A 19,085-nucleotide genomic window follows, 5' to 3' on the forward strand; every position below is an offset into this window, starting at 1 on the left:
CCTACTTTAATTGCTAAAATGTATGCCAATACATCCGCTACTTGCTTCAGATGTAAGCATTTTGCTCCTGCCAATTGGTCCCATATTATTGCACTGTGCCCGAAAATCCCGACATTTTGGAACAACATTTTTGATTTCCTTGGCTCTAATTACAATATCAGGATCACTCACACCCTTCAATTAACACTTGATGGCTACGACTCGGTCCTTGGTCTGGCAGATCATTTGGTTAAACTGTTATATATGGTCTCAGCTGTAGTAAGATCCTTGATACTTCAGAACTGGCAGTCAATACAGGTTCCCTCGTTGGCTAGATAAAATAAAAAGAGTAAGAAAGACTGAACTGTTATATGCACAACGAATCGGAGGGATTAGAAAGTTCAACAAAATCCGGAATTCAGTTTTTAACTAAAGGGTATCTGTATGTCTGGTGTCTAAAAAGCATATTATGATTTTCTCCCTTTATTTGGTATTTAGTATTCTTAATAGTATTCTTGAGATCATTTTGTTTCTTTCATGCTGACTGACCTTATGCATGCTATTGTCTATTTTGACTCCAAAGTACCTCAATAAAAATAAAAAACAAAAAAATAACAACTGTAATGAAAATGTTTGTCATGATTATTGTCTCTCCTTTTAACGCCTTTGTGATAAATTCCAGTAGAAATTGAGATTGTTTTTAGAATATTTTTAAATGATTTCTACTTTATATAATTGTAGCACTATTTTTTCATTGATTGTATTATTAAACAGATTTTTATAATTTACTGTTGGGTCCCATCTTAAAGTGTGTAAATGTGTAAATAGCACAGTGTTAGATGTTTTGAGATTTATCAAAGATAATTTGTTTTACGATACATTAACTGAATAAGGTACCCTGTTGCTTAGATTAGTGGAATCGCTCTCCTCTTTTTCAGAACTTTCTCAAACCATGCACCAATGAAATCATCTTTGTTATCCATGTTATGGAGGCTCATGCTAGATGATTAAAAATATAGTGTGTTTCATGATGAGATTACTCAAGAATTTCAGAATTATTTCAAGCAAAAACACAGGTTGGGTACTCTACGGAAGGCATTTAAAACAAAGGTATTGCATCAGGTTGAGCTTGCTCTATATAAAACTGCAAAAAAAATTGTAGTCTGCTGCACTCACTAAGAACCCGCATGATTACAATTGAACAAGATATTAAAGTGTTTTAGTGACTCTGGTATCCTACCTCAGAATCGTCCCTACTCGAGCAGATAAGAGGCGGATATATCTGAACATAATGAGGATGTGCTGTGGGAGGTTCAATCCGTGGGTAAATAATATGCTGACGCATGTTGATATGGTGAGGGTGTGAGTACGAGTAAGTCTTTTAGTGCAATTGTTTAAGGAGCCCTGGCCCACCAATGAAGTTAGAAATGTACAGGACAGGAGAGATAGCATTAACATAGAAACTGATGAGGTCATGAGGAGCTTTCACTCCTAATTCTCAAACCTATATGAATCTAATCTTTTATATCTAATCACAGAGATATTAGAAGATTTTCTAAAGGGTATTGTCGTAGCCTGGATGGGTGACTCAAGGTGCGAGAACCTCTGTTGGCCCATTGCAGTGGAAGACAAAACTTTAATGATCAAAAGCCATTCATCGGGTAAAGCAACTGGCCCTGATTGTCTGCAATAAGGAATATGTTCATTTCCTGGCCCCTCAAATATAACAGCTGCTTCATGAATCATATATAAAGTGCTATCTCCCTCACACCATGCACAACACCTTATTGGTTATGCTACTCAAACCAGGTAAATCCTGTAGTAAAAAATATGAGACATATCTAACTCTATCTTTCTATCTCTCATTAACTGTGATGCCAAGATTCTGGCCAAGGTACTAGAGAACAGAATCCTTCTTAAACTTCTTCCCAAGTGAGCGCTACCAGACCAAGCATGCTTTGTGCCTGGTTGATCCACAAAGCATAATTTACATGCACGTATTCATTTCTACACCAAATTAGCAGTGTTTTCGCATGCCACAGGGGCGTTTGACTTAGTGAAATGGCCTCAACTTTTTATTATCTTGCGACATGTGGGGATCCTCCAATCTTTACCCACTGGGTCCATATCCATTAAACTAACACCACATCATGCATTACAAGAAGTGGAGCAGTGTCAGGCCGTATTAAAATAGGGCATAGAAAACTTCTGCATACTATCTCCACTCTTATTTGTACTTATGTTGGAGCCATTGGCTTCCAAATTACAAGAGCATTATGAGCAATGCGCTATAAAATATTCTCAATGTAAGACACTCAGTGTTGATGCTGTTATTCCTTTATGCCATTGTATGAATTGATATATTCGTGACCCTGAGTTATATCTTGATCTTATTTTAGGGAATGATCAAATTCGATAGACTATGTGGTATCACTATAAATTGGTCTAAGTCATTATTTTTCCTTTGATGAGTAACATACCAAAATTCCTATTAGAGTACCCCCTGGAGTGGTGTGCGGATTAAATTAAGTGTTTAGGCATATGGATTAATAAGGACAAAGAAACCACAAGTAAAGAAAACTATGGTAGAGCAATGATAAAAATTGAAAGAAACAATAGATCACTGGATGAAACTCCAGTTGTCCATGGCAGGTTGCATTGCACTCTGTAAAATGATAATCCTACCACACATGCTCAATTATTTTGTCAATTTCCTATTCCTCTCTCAAGGACCTTCTTTACCTCATTAGGCTCTCTGCTGATACGATGGTTTTGGGTATACAAACAGTGACATCTAAAGTGGGACATATCGACTCTGCCAAATGTCCAGGGTGGTTTTTACAGGCCATGACATGGAGCTATTCTACTCCTGTGCACATGCTCTTTGTGATTATTATTTGTATCATGCACAATCTTATATGGCACATTTAGCAGTAGAGCTGGACAGTGGTGCACCAACTCCCCTGCAAGCTATTCAGTGCCAACCAACAAATGTGGCAGAAATACATACTATTGAGTTTCCATCTATCCCTATGTCAGTCTCCTGGGACCTCCTTTCCAAACTTAAATCAGGCTCACCATCTGACCCCTGCCCTGCTAGTTTTCTAGCTAGGGCTGGTGAGGCTTTGAACCCATTAATTACCCCATTCTTAACCTGTCTTTGTCAAGTGGTGTAGTTCCTTTGGTTTGGAAACAGGCGATGGTGGTTCCACTACTTAAAAAGTCGGGTCTTGACCCCGAGATCCTTGCCAACTATAGGCCAATTTCCCCTTTTGCCTTCTCTCGCTAAGACAGTGGAAAAGCATGTTCATACTGTGCTTTCCACTTATCTTGAGACCCATAGCCTGCTGCATTCCACCCAGTCAGGCTTTCGCTCCAATCTAAGCACGAGACAGCACTTTTGGAGGTTAATGAGGCCATCAAGGAAGTGCTGGATGAGGGAGGAAGAGCTATGTTGGTAATGTTAGACCTGTCGGCGGCTTTCGACACCGTCCCTCATGAGGGTCTCCTCAACAGACTCCATGAGATCGGTCTGAGAGGGACGGTGTTGAACTGGTTTAGATCTTATTTAGCTGGTCGCCGACAGGTGGTAGGGTTCCCCCATACTCAGCCGAAGTGCAGTCTTTGGAGGTCGGAGTTCCTCAGGGGTCTGGGCTTAGCCCAACTCTTTTTTACATCTTTATTACCCCTTTGGCGGTGCTGGCTGAGTCATTTGGGGCTCAGATCGTATCATACGCCGATGATACTCAGCTCCTTTTCACTTGCGGGAAGGGGGCTGAGTTCAACGAAAAGAGCATCCGTGGGTGTCTTGAGGCTATGTTCGAATGGTTTCAGCGAAACAGCCTCAAATGTAACCCTGGAAAATCTGTGGTGCTTTTCTTCGGGTGTCGGGCTGACCCAAAGTGGCAGGATTGGTGGCCTGTGAACATGTCCCCGCCCACGTCCTCCTCTCAGGTTGCGAAAAATCTGGGGGTCAAAATTGATAACTGCCTGTCACTTAAGTCCCAGATCCTTGGTCTGACCTGGGCTACTCAAATGTTTTGTATTTGGGTCTTCCCGACTATCTATTACAGAAACTTCAGGTGGTCCAGAATTCGGCGGCTCGGGCAGTCTTCGGTCTGCCTCGTCGCGCGAGAGCCTGGGACCTTTTACATTCCCTACACTGGCTCCCTATTCGTAAGCGGATTGTTTTTAAAACACTCACGCTGGCGCACAAGGCTCTCCATGCTGTGGGAGCTGAATATATTCAGAAACGCCTTGCTTTTTACAAGCCAGCTAGATCCCTAAGATCGGAATCTCTTGGTCTGGCCACGGTTCCTTCTGTTAGGAAAGCAAGGGTGGGGGGGGCGTTCTTTTAAACACCTGGCTCCCAAACTCTGGAATGTCCTCCCTTTGTCGCTTCACGGTACCTTGAACCTGCTGGCCTTTAGAAAATGCCTGAAGACGTGGCTCTATGGACAGTGATCTGCTGTTTCTTTTGCGTTCTTCCCTCTGCCTTCTGTTAGTCTGCTGTGGGTTTGAAAGCGCCGGGACACTCCTCGGAGTAGCCGAGCGCTATATAAGACACCCATAACATTAACATTAACATTATTGATTGCACAGTGCAAGCGAGGCATAAATGATGTCTTAGAAGACGACCGGAATCTATATACTCACCATTCATTCCCCTTGCAGATCATCATAGAATGCCCTTAAAAAGCAAACTGAAGGCTAAAGTGATAAAGTCACTGCTCTCCCAACTAGCTCATTGTTGAATATCTTTCTATTCCATCACTTGAGAGACACATCTAGAGCTGTCAAAACCTGTTTCCCGCAGGAACCACCTACATTTAGGTTATTAGAGATAATTGCAAGAGTACTACGAAGGACGGTAGCAATCGTAAATGCAGCAATGCAACAGGAAGCCCCTATTTAACTCCAAAGGTAGATGGGACTATGTTAAAAGTCACACTATCGGACATAGACTGGCACTATTGCTGTGCTCAGACAGCTTTGCAAACTATGAGTGGCAGGCTTTGAATGAAACATTTTCTATACCTGAATGCACTATATCACACACTCATAGCCCTTCACAAGATGGGATAGAGCTCACAATCACATTGCCTGAGTTGTGTGTTGGTGAAAGTAGATTTCCTGCAATTAGTTTTGAACTGTACTCACAAAATAACTATTAGAGCAGCATCACTGATACTCTCTCAGAAATGGTGGGTGAGTCTTTGCAAGTAGACCATAAGATTGTGTTTTTGGGATGGATGCAGGAGGCCAATAAAACACTTTAGACGGTTGGTGTCTAAACACTTGGGCAGAAGCACAGCATTGAAAAAAGAATATGGCTATTTGTCTTGGTGTATTGCAGTGAGCAAATGGAATCATATGACGATCTACAGCCATTTACCTCCAGACATAAAGATATACGAGGCTAATTGCATGAGAACTTACTAAATGCCAGATTGACTGTATGCTCACTTGCTTCAAGTACACCGGCTTGATTGCCCACCACTTTTGGACACTAACGGTCATGATACTGTACTATTCCAATGAATACTAAGCGTGTCTTTTAGTTTTTCTCCTTATGTTGTACGTCCGTGTACCTGGGGAGCCTCGGTTGGGTGGGTATCGCAATGTCACCTAAAATGGATGAGAGAAACTGTGTTGTAATTTTAAGGTTTACCCAAAGTCCTTTAGCTGCATTTTGACATTTGAGGTGTATTGTGCAATCATTGAACTAATCTGTGACTTTGCTGAATTTGGCTACGTGTTGCATTTTGTTAGAACTCAATATATATATGATTTAAAAAAAAGGAAAATCTGATAAGTTTATGGCTATCCTTAATAAGGTTTCCTGCTTGCATAGAAACACTTACAATGGAATCTTGATCCCTAAAGTGAAGAATTCATGGGTCTATTGGCGAAAGGGGAGGTCCAGGGCGAGGATGGCAGGCAGGAATGCAGTGAGCCATTTCTCCTAAAAAAAAGGAAGACAAGTAGTGTGTCTATGTTAGATCCCTCTGCTCCTACGGGAATCATTACCACACATATGTTTTTAGACCTAGAACTCCCCTCTGTGTCCTCTGCCAAGCCGTCCAAGAAAATATTTCTGTTAAATCTTGTATTTCTTGGCGAAGGATAGAAGTATGGGGTAGAAGTTCAAGAATTGTTTTCCCTATCAGGGATAGATTCCCTTTCTGCCAAATTACGGTGATTATCACTCAGTAGATTAACATCTGTTGTGATGGCATCCACTTTCATTTTACAGTGTAGCCCTAGATATTGAGATAGCTACCAATATCTCCCCAAATTTCAGGCTCTGGTGCCATGGTAGTTGCTGTCTTCATTTCCTTCCTTCCCAGCAATGTGGGGTATCCATTTTTATTTGTCTTGTTTGCCTCATGGTGATGATATCCATTAGGTGTCCACTTTGAATTATCCAGATAGGCAGTTTCCAGTAGAATCTAGGATGAGCAGTTTATTGCAGAGCACTGTGTCAAGAAACTCACTATGAGCATGACTGTTGTAGGGATGTAAACTGGCTACAGCTTAGCATAAGTTACTTTCAGGAGTGTCAGCTCTATGGTTTAAGGGGTCGAGTGGTTCCTCATCAGCCACTCTTCACCTTGTATCCAAGCCTGGTTTTTGGAACCTGCCTGGAGTTGCAGACAAATCAGCAGGGCAGCAAGAGCAGTCCATTTATCAAGGGGAACTGGAGTCAGGCCACTAATAATATATGTTGTTGACTGTGAGGTGGTATATTGTCCTTTAAGAATTAATATTTCTTTGAAGTTCAGAAGGCTGCCACATGCCTGCCTCCCCCCTCACTGTCCAGCCAGTTGTTGCCATCAGGTGATCTCTTCCTGGGTTGAGCAACAACCTTCAAATCAAAAGAGGAAAGGCCAGTAACCTTGAGTGTTGGGTGTCTATCTGGGCATCCCCTGGGGGAGGGTGAAAAGTTAATCAGTGTTGTTCTTTTCTGTGAGGTGAGTCGCTTTGGTTTCTCACTAACCCAGAGCTCCTGTGGTGTCCCCTGGGAGCAAATGTCTACCCACTGCAGGGTTATATGTTTGCCTGAGGTGTCTGGTGAGATTAGGGCTCCCTCTTCTTCCCACAGCAGACCCACTGTCCTATCTTCAGCATAGTCAAGCATTTTCTGGGTGGGGATTTACACCCACCTGCTCAGTTGGCCCGGTCAATCATGACTGCCGTTCTTCCTCCGGTAAAGAGATGGTAGGTTCCAGGCTCCTGTTTGTCAAGCCTATGAAACCAAAACTATCTTGGGCAATATGGAACAGGCTGGACCTAGAGCACTGCCACTCGGAGATACCTCAGAATAGCAGCCAATCAGAAAGACCCCGCTGTGTGGAATTTAACAGGAGATCGTCATGTTAGCCTGAGTCTAGCAGGCTCTGACTCCGATCAAAAGATCATCTAGGCATGCCTACACTATCCTGCACCCTGGGCTGCCCCACTCACCTGCTTATATCCCATTAAAATATCTCTTGGTGTCTTCGCTGTTACTGGAACCACCCAGGGTATGTGATCCAACTCAGGCTACCCCGGCAGCTGGCCTAACCACAACTCCTACAGGACTAGGCCGCCCGGCTCTATCATATAAGCCGCAACATTGAAGAATCCTGCCACCTCCAACTGATGTTCTTTTAGGGCGGCATGTTCAAGAGTGTTTCCCAGCAATATCACCCAAGTTACGTCAGAGGCCACATGTGCCTCCTCCTTGCCCCTATATAATTTTCCTTTTCTGGCTGGGGTCTGCAGAAGGTTTTGCATGCAGTAGATGCAGCTTTGGGGAAATGCAAAGAATCTGTAGTTAAAATGAAGATGTTTCTGTGGAAAGCTCAACACAACTATAAACCAGGTAAAATAATCTGAAGAACGATGAAGAGGGATGAAAGGTGTAATTCACTGTTGTGTAGGTCCTGAAGTGAATGACTATTCATGACGTCAGTCATAAGGTACGTAGATTGCTGCAATTCATTGGATGAGTATTACAAGCTATTCTTTCCACTTATGCAATTCATGCTAAAAACAAAAAGTTCTTCTCCCTCTTTTGGTCATTTTGTTCCCATGCATTTGCACTACTTACACTACATTTTTACTGTGAATAGTACATAATAATGTTACAGGGATACTGGCGTAACTTTGAGAATTTTACATTTCAAGATTAACGTGTGATTACCAAAGTTACTCCGGAATAAAATAATGTGGCACAGCCTAATTTCAAACAATTAGTTCTCTTGAATAAACAATGATCAGTACATCTGAAGGATTAAATGTGCAACAGTAATGATGATTGCCTTACATATATATTTTTGTGTCTATGAGCATCCATCTGGTAATGAAGGAAGAAAGTTCACATTTTATTTTTTCCTTGCTAAAATGTGCACACAAATGTATCTGGTTACAGTGGCTGTTTCTCGGCTAAGGCGATGAGCATCGCCCCACTGCCTTCAAGCAAGAAAAAAAAGGAAAAAAATAAAATGATAACGTAATGTTATCATCATTTTATTTTTTCTTCCTGCTGCAGCATATTGCTTGAGAAGGAGGGTGGTGCTGAAGAGCAGGGGAGTAAGATACAACCCTCCTAAATGCGCAATGACAGCTTGGTTGGCCCTCTCGGGCAGCCCAAAACAGTCATGCCCACTTTCCCTGTTCGTGTTGAGGCGCTCAGACCAATCACAACGCTGCATTAGAGTGTTGTAATAGGTATGGGGAGAGAGCTTGGCTGCCTGCTTCCTGTTCCTGGCTGCCCAGAGCAGGAGCAAAGATACGCGTGACCCGGTGGGAAGGTATGTGGGTTTTTGTTTTAATTGCTGGGACCCCCGCACCCTTCTATCCCCCTGCATGCCTTCTGCCCCCAAAGCCCGCCCGCCCTAACACCCACGAGCCATGCTGGCCGCCACTGTCTGGTTATATTACAAAGCAAAATTTTAATGGGATGACAGTTGCAGTGTGCATCTTTCTAGGAGACATCACATGTAATTGACTTTCTAAGGCCCTGATTATGAAATGGGCAAAGGACCATTTTCATGAGGAATCCTGCTGCTTTTTATTACAACTGGCCCTGTGATCCTGAACCTAGGAAAGGAGCCAGGAAACATCTGACCCTGTTTTACTGACCAGGAAGTCTGGCTGATAAAATCCACCAACCCCAACTAAACGTTTTCCTTTGGCAAAAGGGATCATGCCATGCGCCCTCCCCTCTTTTCCCATTTAACCCAGACTCCCCTCCACTGCTCTTACAAACCCCCCTCTTTTTAACACCTCCTTCCCTTCATGCATCACCCCCCACCCCCGCACACAACCAAGTGCTCATGGCAGGTGGTAAATGTGTATGTTAAGCTCATTCGAAAAGGGAATATAACACAGTATTTCCGTGGCCACACAGGTATTCCCCATTTCAATTAGGTAAACTCATAATTGCTCTGTACTGGTGAGGTATTACCGTACAATAATCGTAATCATATATGAAGAGTTTGCACCCCACTAGTGTAGTGCAACCTGTAATTGGGGCCTACGCAGTTTTCAGACATATTATATTCTAGATCTGTCATTAAACTAGGCTTGCGATATTTGTTTGGGTTTTCATTAAAATTTCAGAACCAAAAGTTGACAAAGGTCTGCGTAAATGCATATTTCGCAAAACATAACATTGCAGGTAAGAGTTTACTTTCTTGTGTTCTACAGCTTGTAGGATTGAGGTACTCACTTCGATACAACGTGTGGGCATTTCTGCAGATTGGTTATTGATGATGAAACGGTACCATCCTTGTGTCAAAGAATTATCACAGATAAGATCCTGACGTGCTGTGTGCTGAAGTTCCAGTGAATCAAATTCAACGCTGCGGTAAGGATTATTCAAAATCGTATGACCTTCTGGGTGGCACTCACGATGAGCTAAAACAAAGAAATAAAGAATAAACATTTTTTTAAGGTGGACATCCGAAGAACTTATTTGTCTCAATATAATATTTTATTTTGATTAAAACAAAACGTTGGTCCACAACATATCAAAGGTATTTATAACAGGTCACTTCTAGATTTTTAATAGCTGAAAAATTACACGTTTCTTGTTCAGGATGTTTTAGTGAATTATAGCATTTTTGTGCATTTTACGGCGCAACACATATAAATAGAGAGACAGAGCTCATCCAAACACACCTATTCACTTATGAAATACATTCTACAAACACTGTCAATATGCTCAGTTTGGACCCAGGAACTGTAGACTACCATGTGTTAAAGATAAAGGGTGGCCTTCCTTCATTTGATAGTTTAGCCTTTTTTCAGCAATATGGGGAAATATCTTTAGACAGTTCATAGACAACCAATCAGTAGGTGGTTAAGGGATATCGACTGGGTGTTCAAACAGCTACTTAATCTGATCAAGTATAATTATCAACAAATATCTGTGTAGAATATTCCTTAGAGGGAGTTCTTAAATAATGATAACTCTGACAATTTTAATATGGGGTGATGGTTTAATTGAAGAAGAGGCATTTTCTCTTGGTTGGTTGGACGGTTTTTGCTTGCTGTGCACAGCAATCAATTTTTAATGCCCAAATTCCATGTTTTGCATTTTATCAAAGACCTTGCCTTGGATAAATTTCAGCAGGGTTGATCTGCTGAAATCCGCCAGTGGTAAGCTGTGGATGAAAAATGGTTATCTCACAAGTCATAATTCCAATCCCAGTTCATATGGCTGAGATACCCGCCACCCCCTCTCAACACAATCTCCAAAGGAGGGAAACCGGAAACAGTTCTTGAAGTTTTTGGAAGAGGGAGGGAGTGACCCTCCCCGGCCGTATTTATTAAAACAAAAAATTAAACGTTAAACAGTTTCATATTAATGTACAATTTCATAACCACATTGCGATGTTTGGCTAACCTTAACAGATTCTCTAATACAGAGGTTCTCCTAGCCGAACTAACAACCTACAAAACATTTTCTTGAAATAATGAAATTGTACATCCTAACGTTTAAGGGCCAACGGCAAGGTCGTAACCGGTGTCAAGATCCCTAACCAGAAATACCCCCCCCACTTGGGAGGGGCGACAGCACTGAGGCGTACCCCAAGTGCAACTACCAATTTCCCTTGACTTGACGGGGGCCCCAATAAACTCGACGCCACTTAAAGGTCGTTCGAGGACTCGTGTGAGTATCTAGAAGGTAGCGTAGACCTCCCCCCAAACCCCACACAACTTACCACATCTGCCGTCGCAGACGTCACTGGCCCCGGGAAATTCCCCAGGAGGGGGCTGTAACCCCTCCTACACAGGAAGGGGCCTTGACCGCCTTTCCTTTCCTTCCGGCGGCCTCTCCTTAGACAGGACCGCCTCCCCGTTGAGGGGCCAAAGGCCACCTCTCCCGAGCGCTCCCATCCGTGTTGGGTGACGCCCACTCATAGGGATCTTCCAATTACTGCTCACCGATCATGACCTTACCGCCCGACCAAAATAAATACGACAATGCTAACTAAACCAACAATACATTGGCCACTATGACCAGAATAAGCATGCTTATAAACGGACACTAAAAACCGAATATCTTTAATCACAAAACATACATAAAATCGACCAACTTTATTACACACTCAATATCAACATGATAATACCACAACCTGTAAACGAAAATAGAATTATCGATCGATTTTAAAACAACTGGCTGTCCTCAGGGGCTGGTGGGTGGGTCAAAATTGGCTCTTCGTTCCGTCTCGAGCTCACGTGCAGCGAGGAGGTGCAGCTTCAGAGCACAGGAACAAGAGGATGTCTTCCGGTCTTGCGTCCCTTTTTATCCGTCTTCAGGGCGGGCGTAAACCCGCCCCTGCCTGCCCCGAGGGCGTGGCCAGCCGCGTCAGTGTCTAGGCCAGCCCACTCTAGGGCAGGAACGAGCGCGCCCCGGCTACGCCGCTTCGGGCATACCAGCCGAGACGCGCCTCCCGCCCAAAAATGGCTTCCCGGGGGGATCGAGGTACTCTGCCATACGTTCGGGGGGACCGAGTGGTCGCCCCTTTCCATATGGCTGAGATACCCGCCACCCCCTCTCAACACAATCTCCAAAGGAGGGAAACCGGAAACAGTTCTTGAAGTTTTTGGAAGAGGGAGGGAGTGACCCTCCCCGGCCGTATTTATTAAAACAAAAAATTAAACGTTAAACAGTTTCATATTAATGTACAATTTCATAACCACATTGCGATGTTTGGCTAACCTTAACAGATTCTCTAATACAGAGGTTCTCCTAGCCGAACTAACAACCTACAAAACATTTTCTTGAAATAATGAAATTGTACATCCTAACGTTTAAGGGCCAACGGCAAGGTCGTAACCGGTGTCAAGATCCCTAACCAGAAATACCCCCCCCACTTGGGAGGGGCGACAGCACTGAGGCGTACCCCAAGTGCAACTACCAATTTCCCTTGACTTGACGGGGGCCCCAATAAACTCGACGCCACTTAAAGGTCGTTCGAGGACTCGTGTGAGTATCTAGAATGTAGCGTAGACCTCCCCCCAAACCCCACACAACTTACCACATCTGCCGTCGCAGACGTCACTGGCCCCGGGAAATTCCCCAGGAGGGGGCTGTAACCCCTCCTACACAGGAAGGGGCCTTGACCGCCTTTCCTTTCCTTCCGGCGGCCTCTCCTTAGACAGGACCGCCTCCCCGTTGAGGGGCCAAAGGCCACCTCTCCCGAGCGCTCCCATCCGTGTTGGGTGACGCCCACTCATAGGGATCTTCCAATTACTGCTCACCGATCATGACCTTACCGCCACAGGTCCGGATAGTTGACCGGCTATCCGGACCCCCCACAAAGCTCCTACCTAAAGGTCATGCTTTAACGTTTTTTAACCATGCTAAGAAGTCTCCTATGAGTAACTCATTCCCCACCCGAGACAAATGCACACCATCCCCCGAATACATACTGTCATCATTAATACAGCCATGCGAAATAGAATGCAATGTCCCGGAACGGAACAACCTACTCACTTTGTTATTAAGCTTTCTAACAGACTGATTCAAAGCAGGAATAGAAATAGCCCCCCGCCACACCTTTCGTGGGATCATATGGGACCACGCAATTGTGCACCCCGGAACTCTCCTCGCCAACCAACTTACAGTGGAAAGCATTGCCTCCAGGAGAAGTCGTCTACCGGTGGTGACCAAATCATTGCCCCCTAAATGCACTATGACTATAGACGGCGGTGACCTCGTCCGCCCTAACAAATCCTCAAAATATGCTTGAAATTGGTCAATACAGAGACCGCCTCTTCCGTAGAAGGACACCCTGTACCCGTATTCCCCAGCTACGTGAATCATGTCACCTGCTTTGAATACGTCCACGGCACGCCTCACGTATGAGTGGCCCACGACCCACACCTCCTTTTTCACAGCCGGTGATGTCTGACCGTTGACCCGGTGTTGGGTCGACTGCATAGTCCGCCCCGCCTCGTAGGCTTGCGCAACTGAAAACCAAACAAAAACAAGAGGCGTGAGTACGTCATTACAGCTTTACAACATGTGCAACCGCACATACCTCTTATAACAATTGGAGGACCAACGCCCCACTCGTTTCACTTGTTCAACATTAAGACCCCTGGCTGTAGCTTCCGTAGCAGCCCCTATCCGAAAGGAATGGGTCCCAAACTCGCCCGGGTTCAAGCCCGCAGCGGCAATTGACATCGCAAGCACCCGCTGAAACTGAAACTTCGTCAGTGGGGTGGCGTCCGCGTGTCTCAACAAGGTCCCCCCCCATAATGCCACCCTTCGTGCTAGGTAATCTTCTAAACACTTTACCGGGCACATGGAGGACCCGGGAATCCTGCGTATGATTATGCAGTCACCCATCCCGTCTTGATCGGTCTTGGACCTGACAAAGGAGACCGTCATTGCCTCTCCTCTGATCCGAACGTGTTCTTGGCACAAACCCCCTGCCACATCCTGTTTGTTCCTTGCCACCAGTTTGCTTACTCGCATCGCCCCGTGAAATCCTAGCGTAAAAGCGGCTCGGAACAACACCGCCTCAAACTGAGATGAACATGTGGCAGGGAGTGTAGCCAACAACTGGGCCAACCTATCCAAACCTATCGGGCGCCTGTCATCTACTCTTCGACCCTCAAGGCGTTGCCACCCACGCAGCACTTTCTGTACAACGAAAGACGCTGTCGGGTCCTGGATACTATGAGCCCTGGCAACAAAGGAAATAGCAGCACGATGCCTCTGGGCCGTAGCCACAGATTTCCCAGCCCTACGTAAGGACATCAGAAAATTCACTACCCATTCCTCGTGGCCCCAAAGCCTCTCTCTATCAGTCCCCAAAAAGGCTAAATAGGACCTAAACGCCCCTTCATATGCTTTCCTCGTCCGTGGTGCTAGACTCTCTCCCACGAGGTGACGAAGTTCGGGGCACCGAGAGACCAGAGAGCTCCGGGGAAGGGTGCCGGCTCTGGGTCCGCTGAGGGAAGGAAACCCGAGAAAGCCTGCATATGAAAACGAGACAGTGCATCAGCCGCCTGATTCAGTACCCCTGGGACATGTTTTGCTCTGAACAGCACATTCAGTTGCATACACAGTAAAACAATTTCTTTGAGCAGTCTTAAAATCAGTTTACATCGTGCTGCCTGACTATTGATGCACTCGACCACGGTCATATTGTCATACCAAAATATCACAGAGTGATCTTTGAACCCTTCTGGCCAGGTTCTCAGGGCCACCAAAATGGGAAAAAGTTCCAGGAAAGCAATATTACTTGTCAGACCATTGTCATGCCACCATGTCGGCCACCTTTGTGCCGACCATTTTGTGCCGAAGATGGCACCAAAACCTATGCTACCTGCAGAATCTGTCCATAGCCCCAGCTCATCAGAGGATACGGCTGGTTTGTTCCAGATGACTCGACCATTAAAGTCCGCCAGAAATGCTAACCAAATACGCACGTCCTGGCGGACCTCAGCCGATAGTCTCGTGCGATGATGGCCCTCCTTTAGGCCGACCATAGCTTGGGCAATTGAACGAGAAAAGGGGCGGGCCATCGGTATAACTCTCAGGGCAAAATTCAACTGTCCCACCAACTGCTGTAACTGATGCAGCGTAACTTTAGATCCATTTAGACACACTTGCAGGGCTGCCCTGAACTTCCACACTTTGTCAGGTGGCAAACGAAAACAACCTTCTCTGGAGTCTAACTCGATCCCCAGAAACTCGAGGCAAGTCGCAGGACCCACCGTCTTACCTGGTGCCAATGGCACACCAAACTGCTTCATTAATACACAAAATTCGGCCAAGGCCCGGCCACATTCGAGATCCCCGGCTGCCCCAAGGAACAGAAAATCATCAAGGTAATGCATTACATGTTGGAAACCCGTCTTCTTTGTGAAGACCCATTGTAGAAAACTACTGAATTTCTCGAAATAAGCACAAGATATAGAGCACCCCATCGGCATACACTTATCCATGTAATAATACCCCTGAAACATAAAACCTAGGAGACGCTGATCGTCCGGGTGTACCGGGAGCAACCGGAACGCTGACTCGATATCTGACTTCGCCATCAGCGCCCCGGGCCCCAGGCGATTCAAAATGGCTACGGCCTCATCGAAGGATGCGTACCGCACCGAACACACTTCTGGGTCTATTGCATCGTTTACAGAAAGACCACGTGGAGCTGACAAATTATGAATCAGTCGAAACTCACCCGGGTCCTTCTTGGGGACCACCCCTAAAGGAGAACAAACAAAATTCTGTACCGGGGGTACACTAAATGGGCCGGCGACCCGACCTCGAGTAACCTCTTTCCGGATCTTTTCCTGAACCACGGTCGTATGTTGCAGGACGGAAAGTTGATTTTTACACTTCTCCACGCCCTGAAAGTCCCCTACCGGGATGCGGAAACCATTCGAAAATCCGTTCCGCAGCACCCCAGCAGAAGTACGATCCGGGTATTCACTGAGCCAGGGAATCATCGCCAAGGTATCAATCGGGGTAGGTAAAGGCGCCCCTCGGACTACGTTAGACCTGTTTGGCGCCTCCTCTCCCCCCGTTATCACCCGTTTTGGCTCTGCACGTGGACTCAGGATGGGACGACCCGCACCCACTACATTCATGTTTAAATTTACACGATCCCTGGGGCCTGGTACATTTACCTTTGTTGAAATTGAAGCAGAACCCCCTTTTTCCTGTATTGCCGGCAGGTCTCGAGTAATCGTCGGTACTCGTACCTGACCGAAAGGGCGTCCCCCCATAATGGCGGGAGGATTCGCCAACATTACTTCCTACCAATGGCATTTTCAACATACCTGTCTCCTTCATTTTATCCCATGTCAAAGAATCATAACAATCCCAGGTTAAGCTTTTATTATGCTCTTTTGCCTTTCTAAAAAGATTATCGTAACAGAACCAATGGTTACCCTGGTGCGATGTCGAGTACCCCATGATTCTTGACTGATAGGTCGGCAACTCGGAAAGCAACTCGGGCCTACGTTCCCCCAAGATTGACGTAAAAATTCCCCATGCATTGCCCCAATTGCCGATAGTCTCATTTACTTTAAAGGCGGCCATTTTTGCGCGCCAAACACTCGGATGCATAAGATCTTTCTGACCCTTAACATGCTCCACCTCATAATGATCAACAAGCAACGAGAAGATGTTCACGTACTCTCCCGCCCAAATCTTCTCCTTAATTGCCAAAGGCACATGTTGACCCAACCTTTCTCTACGAGAGGGTGCTGACTCATCCCTCGCAATCGGCAATGGCCGCTTACCTGCACCGGACGCTGTATCTACGGTCGCAATCGTCCCTTGCGGCTTGTCAACAACTGCAACCGGCGCGGACGCCTTGGCTGCATCCCGTTTCTCGCGTAATTGCTTCATCAGCGCCTGGGCCTCGGCAGCCGTGGCGCCCTCACTACTGTCGCCCAACCACGCTGCAAGTTGTGCTGCCAGCTCGGGCGGCATATCCTCGTTGGACACCGGGGTGACCACCACAGGAATCGGATTCCCCTCCACTGGTACTGGGGTTGGCGCTTCGAGCGGGGTACAGGGAACCGGGGCGTCTCCCCCAGCTGGTCCCCTCCTTGGCCTCTTGGCTCTTCCTCCCGGAGCTGCTCCAGCCGACGGACGCTCCGGCCCCCCTTCCCCGTCTCTCTCCGCTACCCGTTTCTTCAGCTCCGCCATCTCCTTCATGAGGACCCGAACCATCTGTTCGGTCGTCATTCTCTTTCCGCCTTTCTTGGGCATTTCTCCGACAGAGTATCTGTAAGACAAAAAGAAAGATTACAACGCTCAAAATTGGCTCTTCGTTCCGTCTCGAGCTCACGTGCAGCGAGGAGGTGCAGCTTCAGAGCACAGGAACAAGAGGATGTCTTCCGGTCTTGCGTCCCTTTTTATCCGTCTTCAGGGCGGGCGTAAACCCGCCCCTGCCTGCCCCGAGGGCGTGGCCAGCCGCGTCAGTGTCTAGGCCAGCCCACTCTAGGGCGGGAACGAGCGCGCCCCGGCTACGCCGCTTCGGGCATACCAGCCGAGACGCGCCTCCCGCCCAAAAATGGCTTCCCGGGGGGATCGAGGTACTCTGCCATACGTTCGGGGGGACCGAGTGGTCGCCCCTTTCCAAACTTCTGTTTGTACAGGGGTAGTTTTTTCACTACCCTCGGAATTAGAGTCTTTCTGTATTAAATGGATCAATCTGCTTTGCTTTGGACCTTTTCAAGTCTACAACCACAATCCTTGACGAGGTCAACCAGACAACTCACTAAATAAACCTGTGATTAACTCTCCGGCTGCTTGGCAAAATTCAAGCAGGGTTCATTTAGAGGCAGCGTATAAAATATCTATGCAATGACCGTCTCAACATAGTTAGGCCTATGGTGATGTACCAATATTATGGTAAATAAGGATCATGAATGCATATCTGACAATACCTTCTACATATCTGCACTCCTTTAAGCGCTCGGAGATGTATTATTTTTCTCTGACTCAGCTCCTGATTAGGTTCTAGCCTTCAAATATCTTACATTATTCCTACTGGGCCAAGTTAATTAGTCTGATGGCCAGTTTTAGAATCAAAGGCCCACATGCATCATCCCGGGATTTTGCGAGTTCTAAAGTGCGAAAAATAGCAATTCGCATTTTAGAATTCGCAAAACGGGATGCATGAATATTTTCGCAAATTATTTGCGATTCGGTAGAAATCGCAATTTCTACCAAATCGCAAATATTATGAGATTTTCAAAGTGCGAATTTGCAATTCACATTGATCCTATGGGCCAAAAGGCCCATAGGGATCAATGGGAATTGCGAATTCGCACTTTGAAAATCGCAAACCTGATTGCATTTCAAGGGTGGTGAGGGGGGTTCAAATGAACCCCCCCTGCACCCATGAAATGTTGTTTTCGCATCATGTTGCACACACACATGTCCTAAGGACATGTGTGTCCGTAACATGAATGTTTAAAAAATGCATTTGCTGCGTTTTTAACACTTTTTGCAAATTTACCGAGTGGTTCAACCACTCGGTAAATTTGACACCCTAATTGCGAATTTGCAATTTTAAAACTAATCATGCATTGCTTTTAGGAAATCACAAATTTGCGATTTCTTGAAAGCAATCGCATTTTTAGAAAACGCAAAAATGTTGCGATTTCTGAAAATGTATGATGCATTCCAAAAATGGATTTTGGAATCGCAAACGGCCGATTTTAAGGAATCGCACCGTTTGCGACTCCAAAAACCCTTGATGCATGTGGGCCAAAGACCCCACTCTCGCGCCCTCTCTCAGGGCCATTTCCGAGTTATTATATCTTCTTCTGTGAGAGTAAAGAGAGGGAACGCAAGCTGCAAGTTAACATATATATATATATATATATATATATATATATATATATATATATATATATAATAGATAAAATGAATTTCGTTGCATGCACTGCATCACCAAATGTGATGCAGTGCGCGCAACGAATTTCGTTTTATTTATTTATATGTTTACTTACCTGTTAAACACCATTATCCATATATTACTACCCCCCACCCTGTCCCTCCCCGCCCCACTTCACCGCCCGCAGGTATTCCCACCACCGGCCGCGGCTGCTCAGTAGTGTTGGCCTGG

At 45.6% G+C, this 19,085-nt stretch overlaps 1 protein-coding gene across 1 annotated transcript in view; it reads right to left on the bottom strand.

Annotated features, from left to right (window-relative positions):
• Window positions 1-10,667, bottom strand: part of LOC147732932 (von Willebrand factor D and EGF domain-containing protein-like) — a 1,979,930-nt gene extending 1,969,263 nt beyond the window's left edge. The window contains exons 1-2 of the mRNA XM_086955141.1: window positions 10,661-10,667; window positions 9,698-9,885 (exon numbers count right to left, since the gene is read on the bottom strand). Of these exons, the coding sequence (XP_086811267.1) occupies window positions 9,698-9,885; window positions 10,661-10,667 (195 nt within the window). The remainder of the gene's footprint in view (window positions 1-9,697; window positions 9,886-10,660) is intronic.
• Between the last annotated feature and the right edge of the window lie 8,418 nt (window positions 10,668-19,085).

Source organism: Lissotriton vulgaris, chromosome 2_1, assembly GCF_964263255.1.
Source record: "Lissotriton vulgaris chromosome 2_1, aLisVul1.2, whole genome shotgun sequence".
Taxonomy (NCBI): Eukaryota; Metazoa; Chordata; class Amphibia; order Caudata; family Salamandridae; genus Lissotriton; species Lissotriton vulgaris.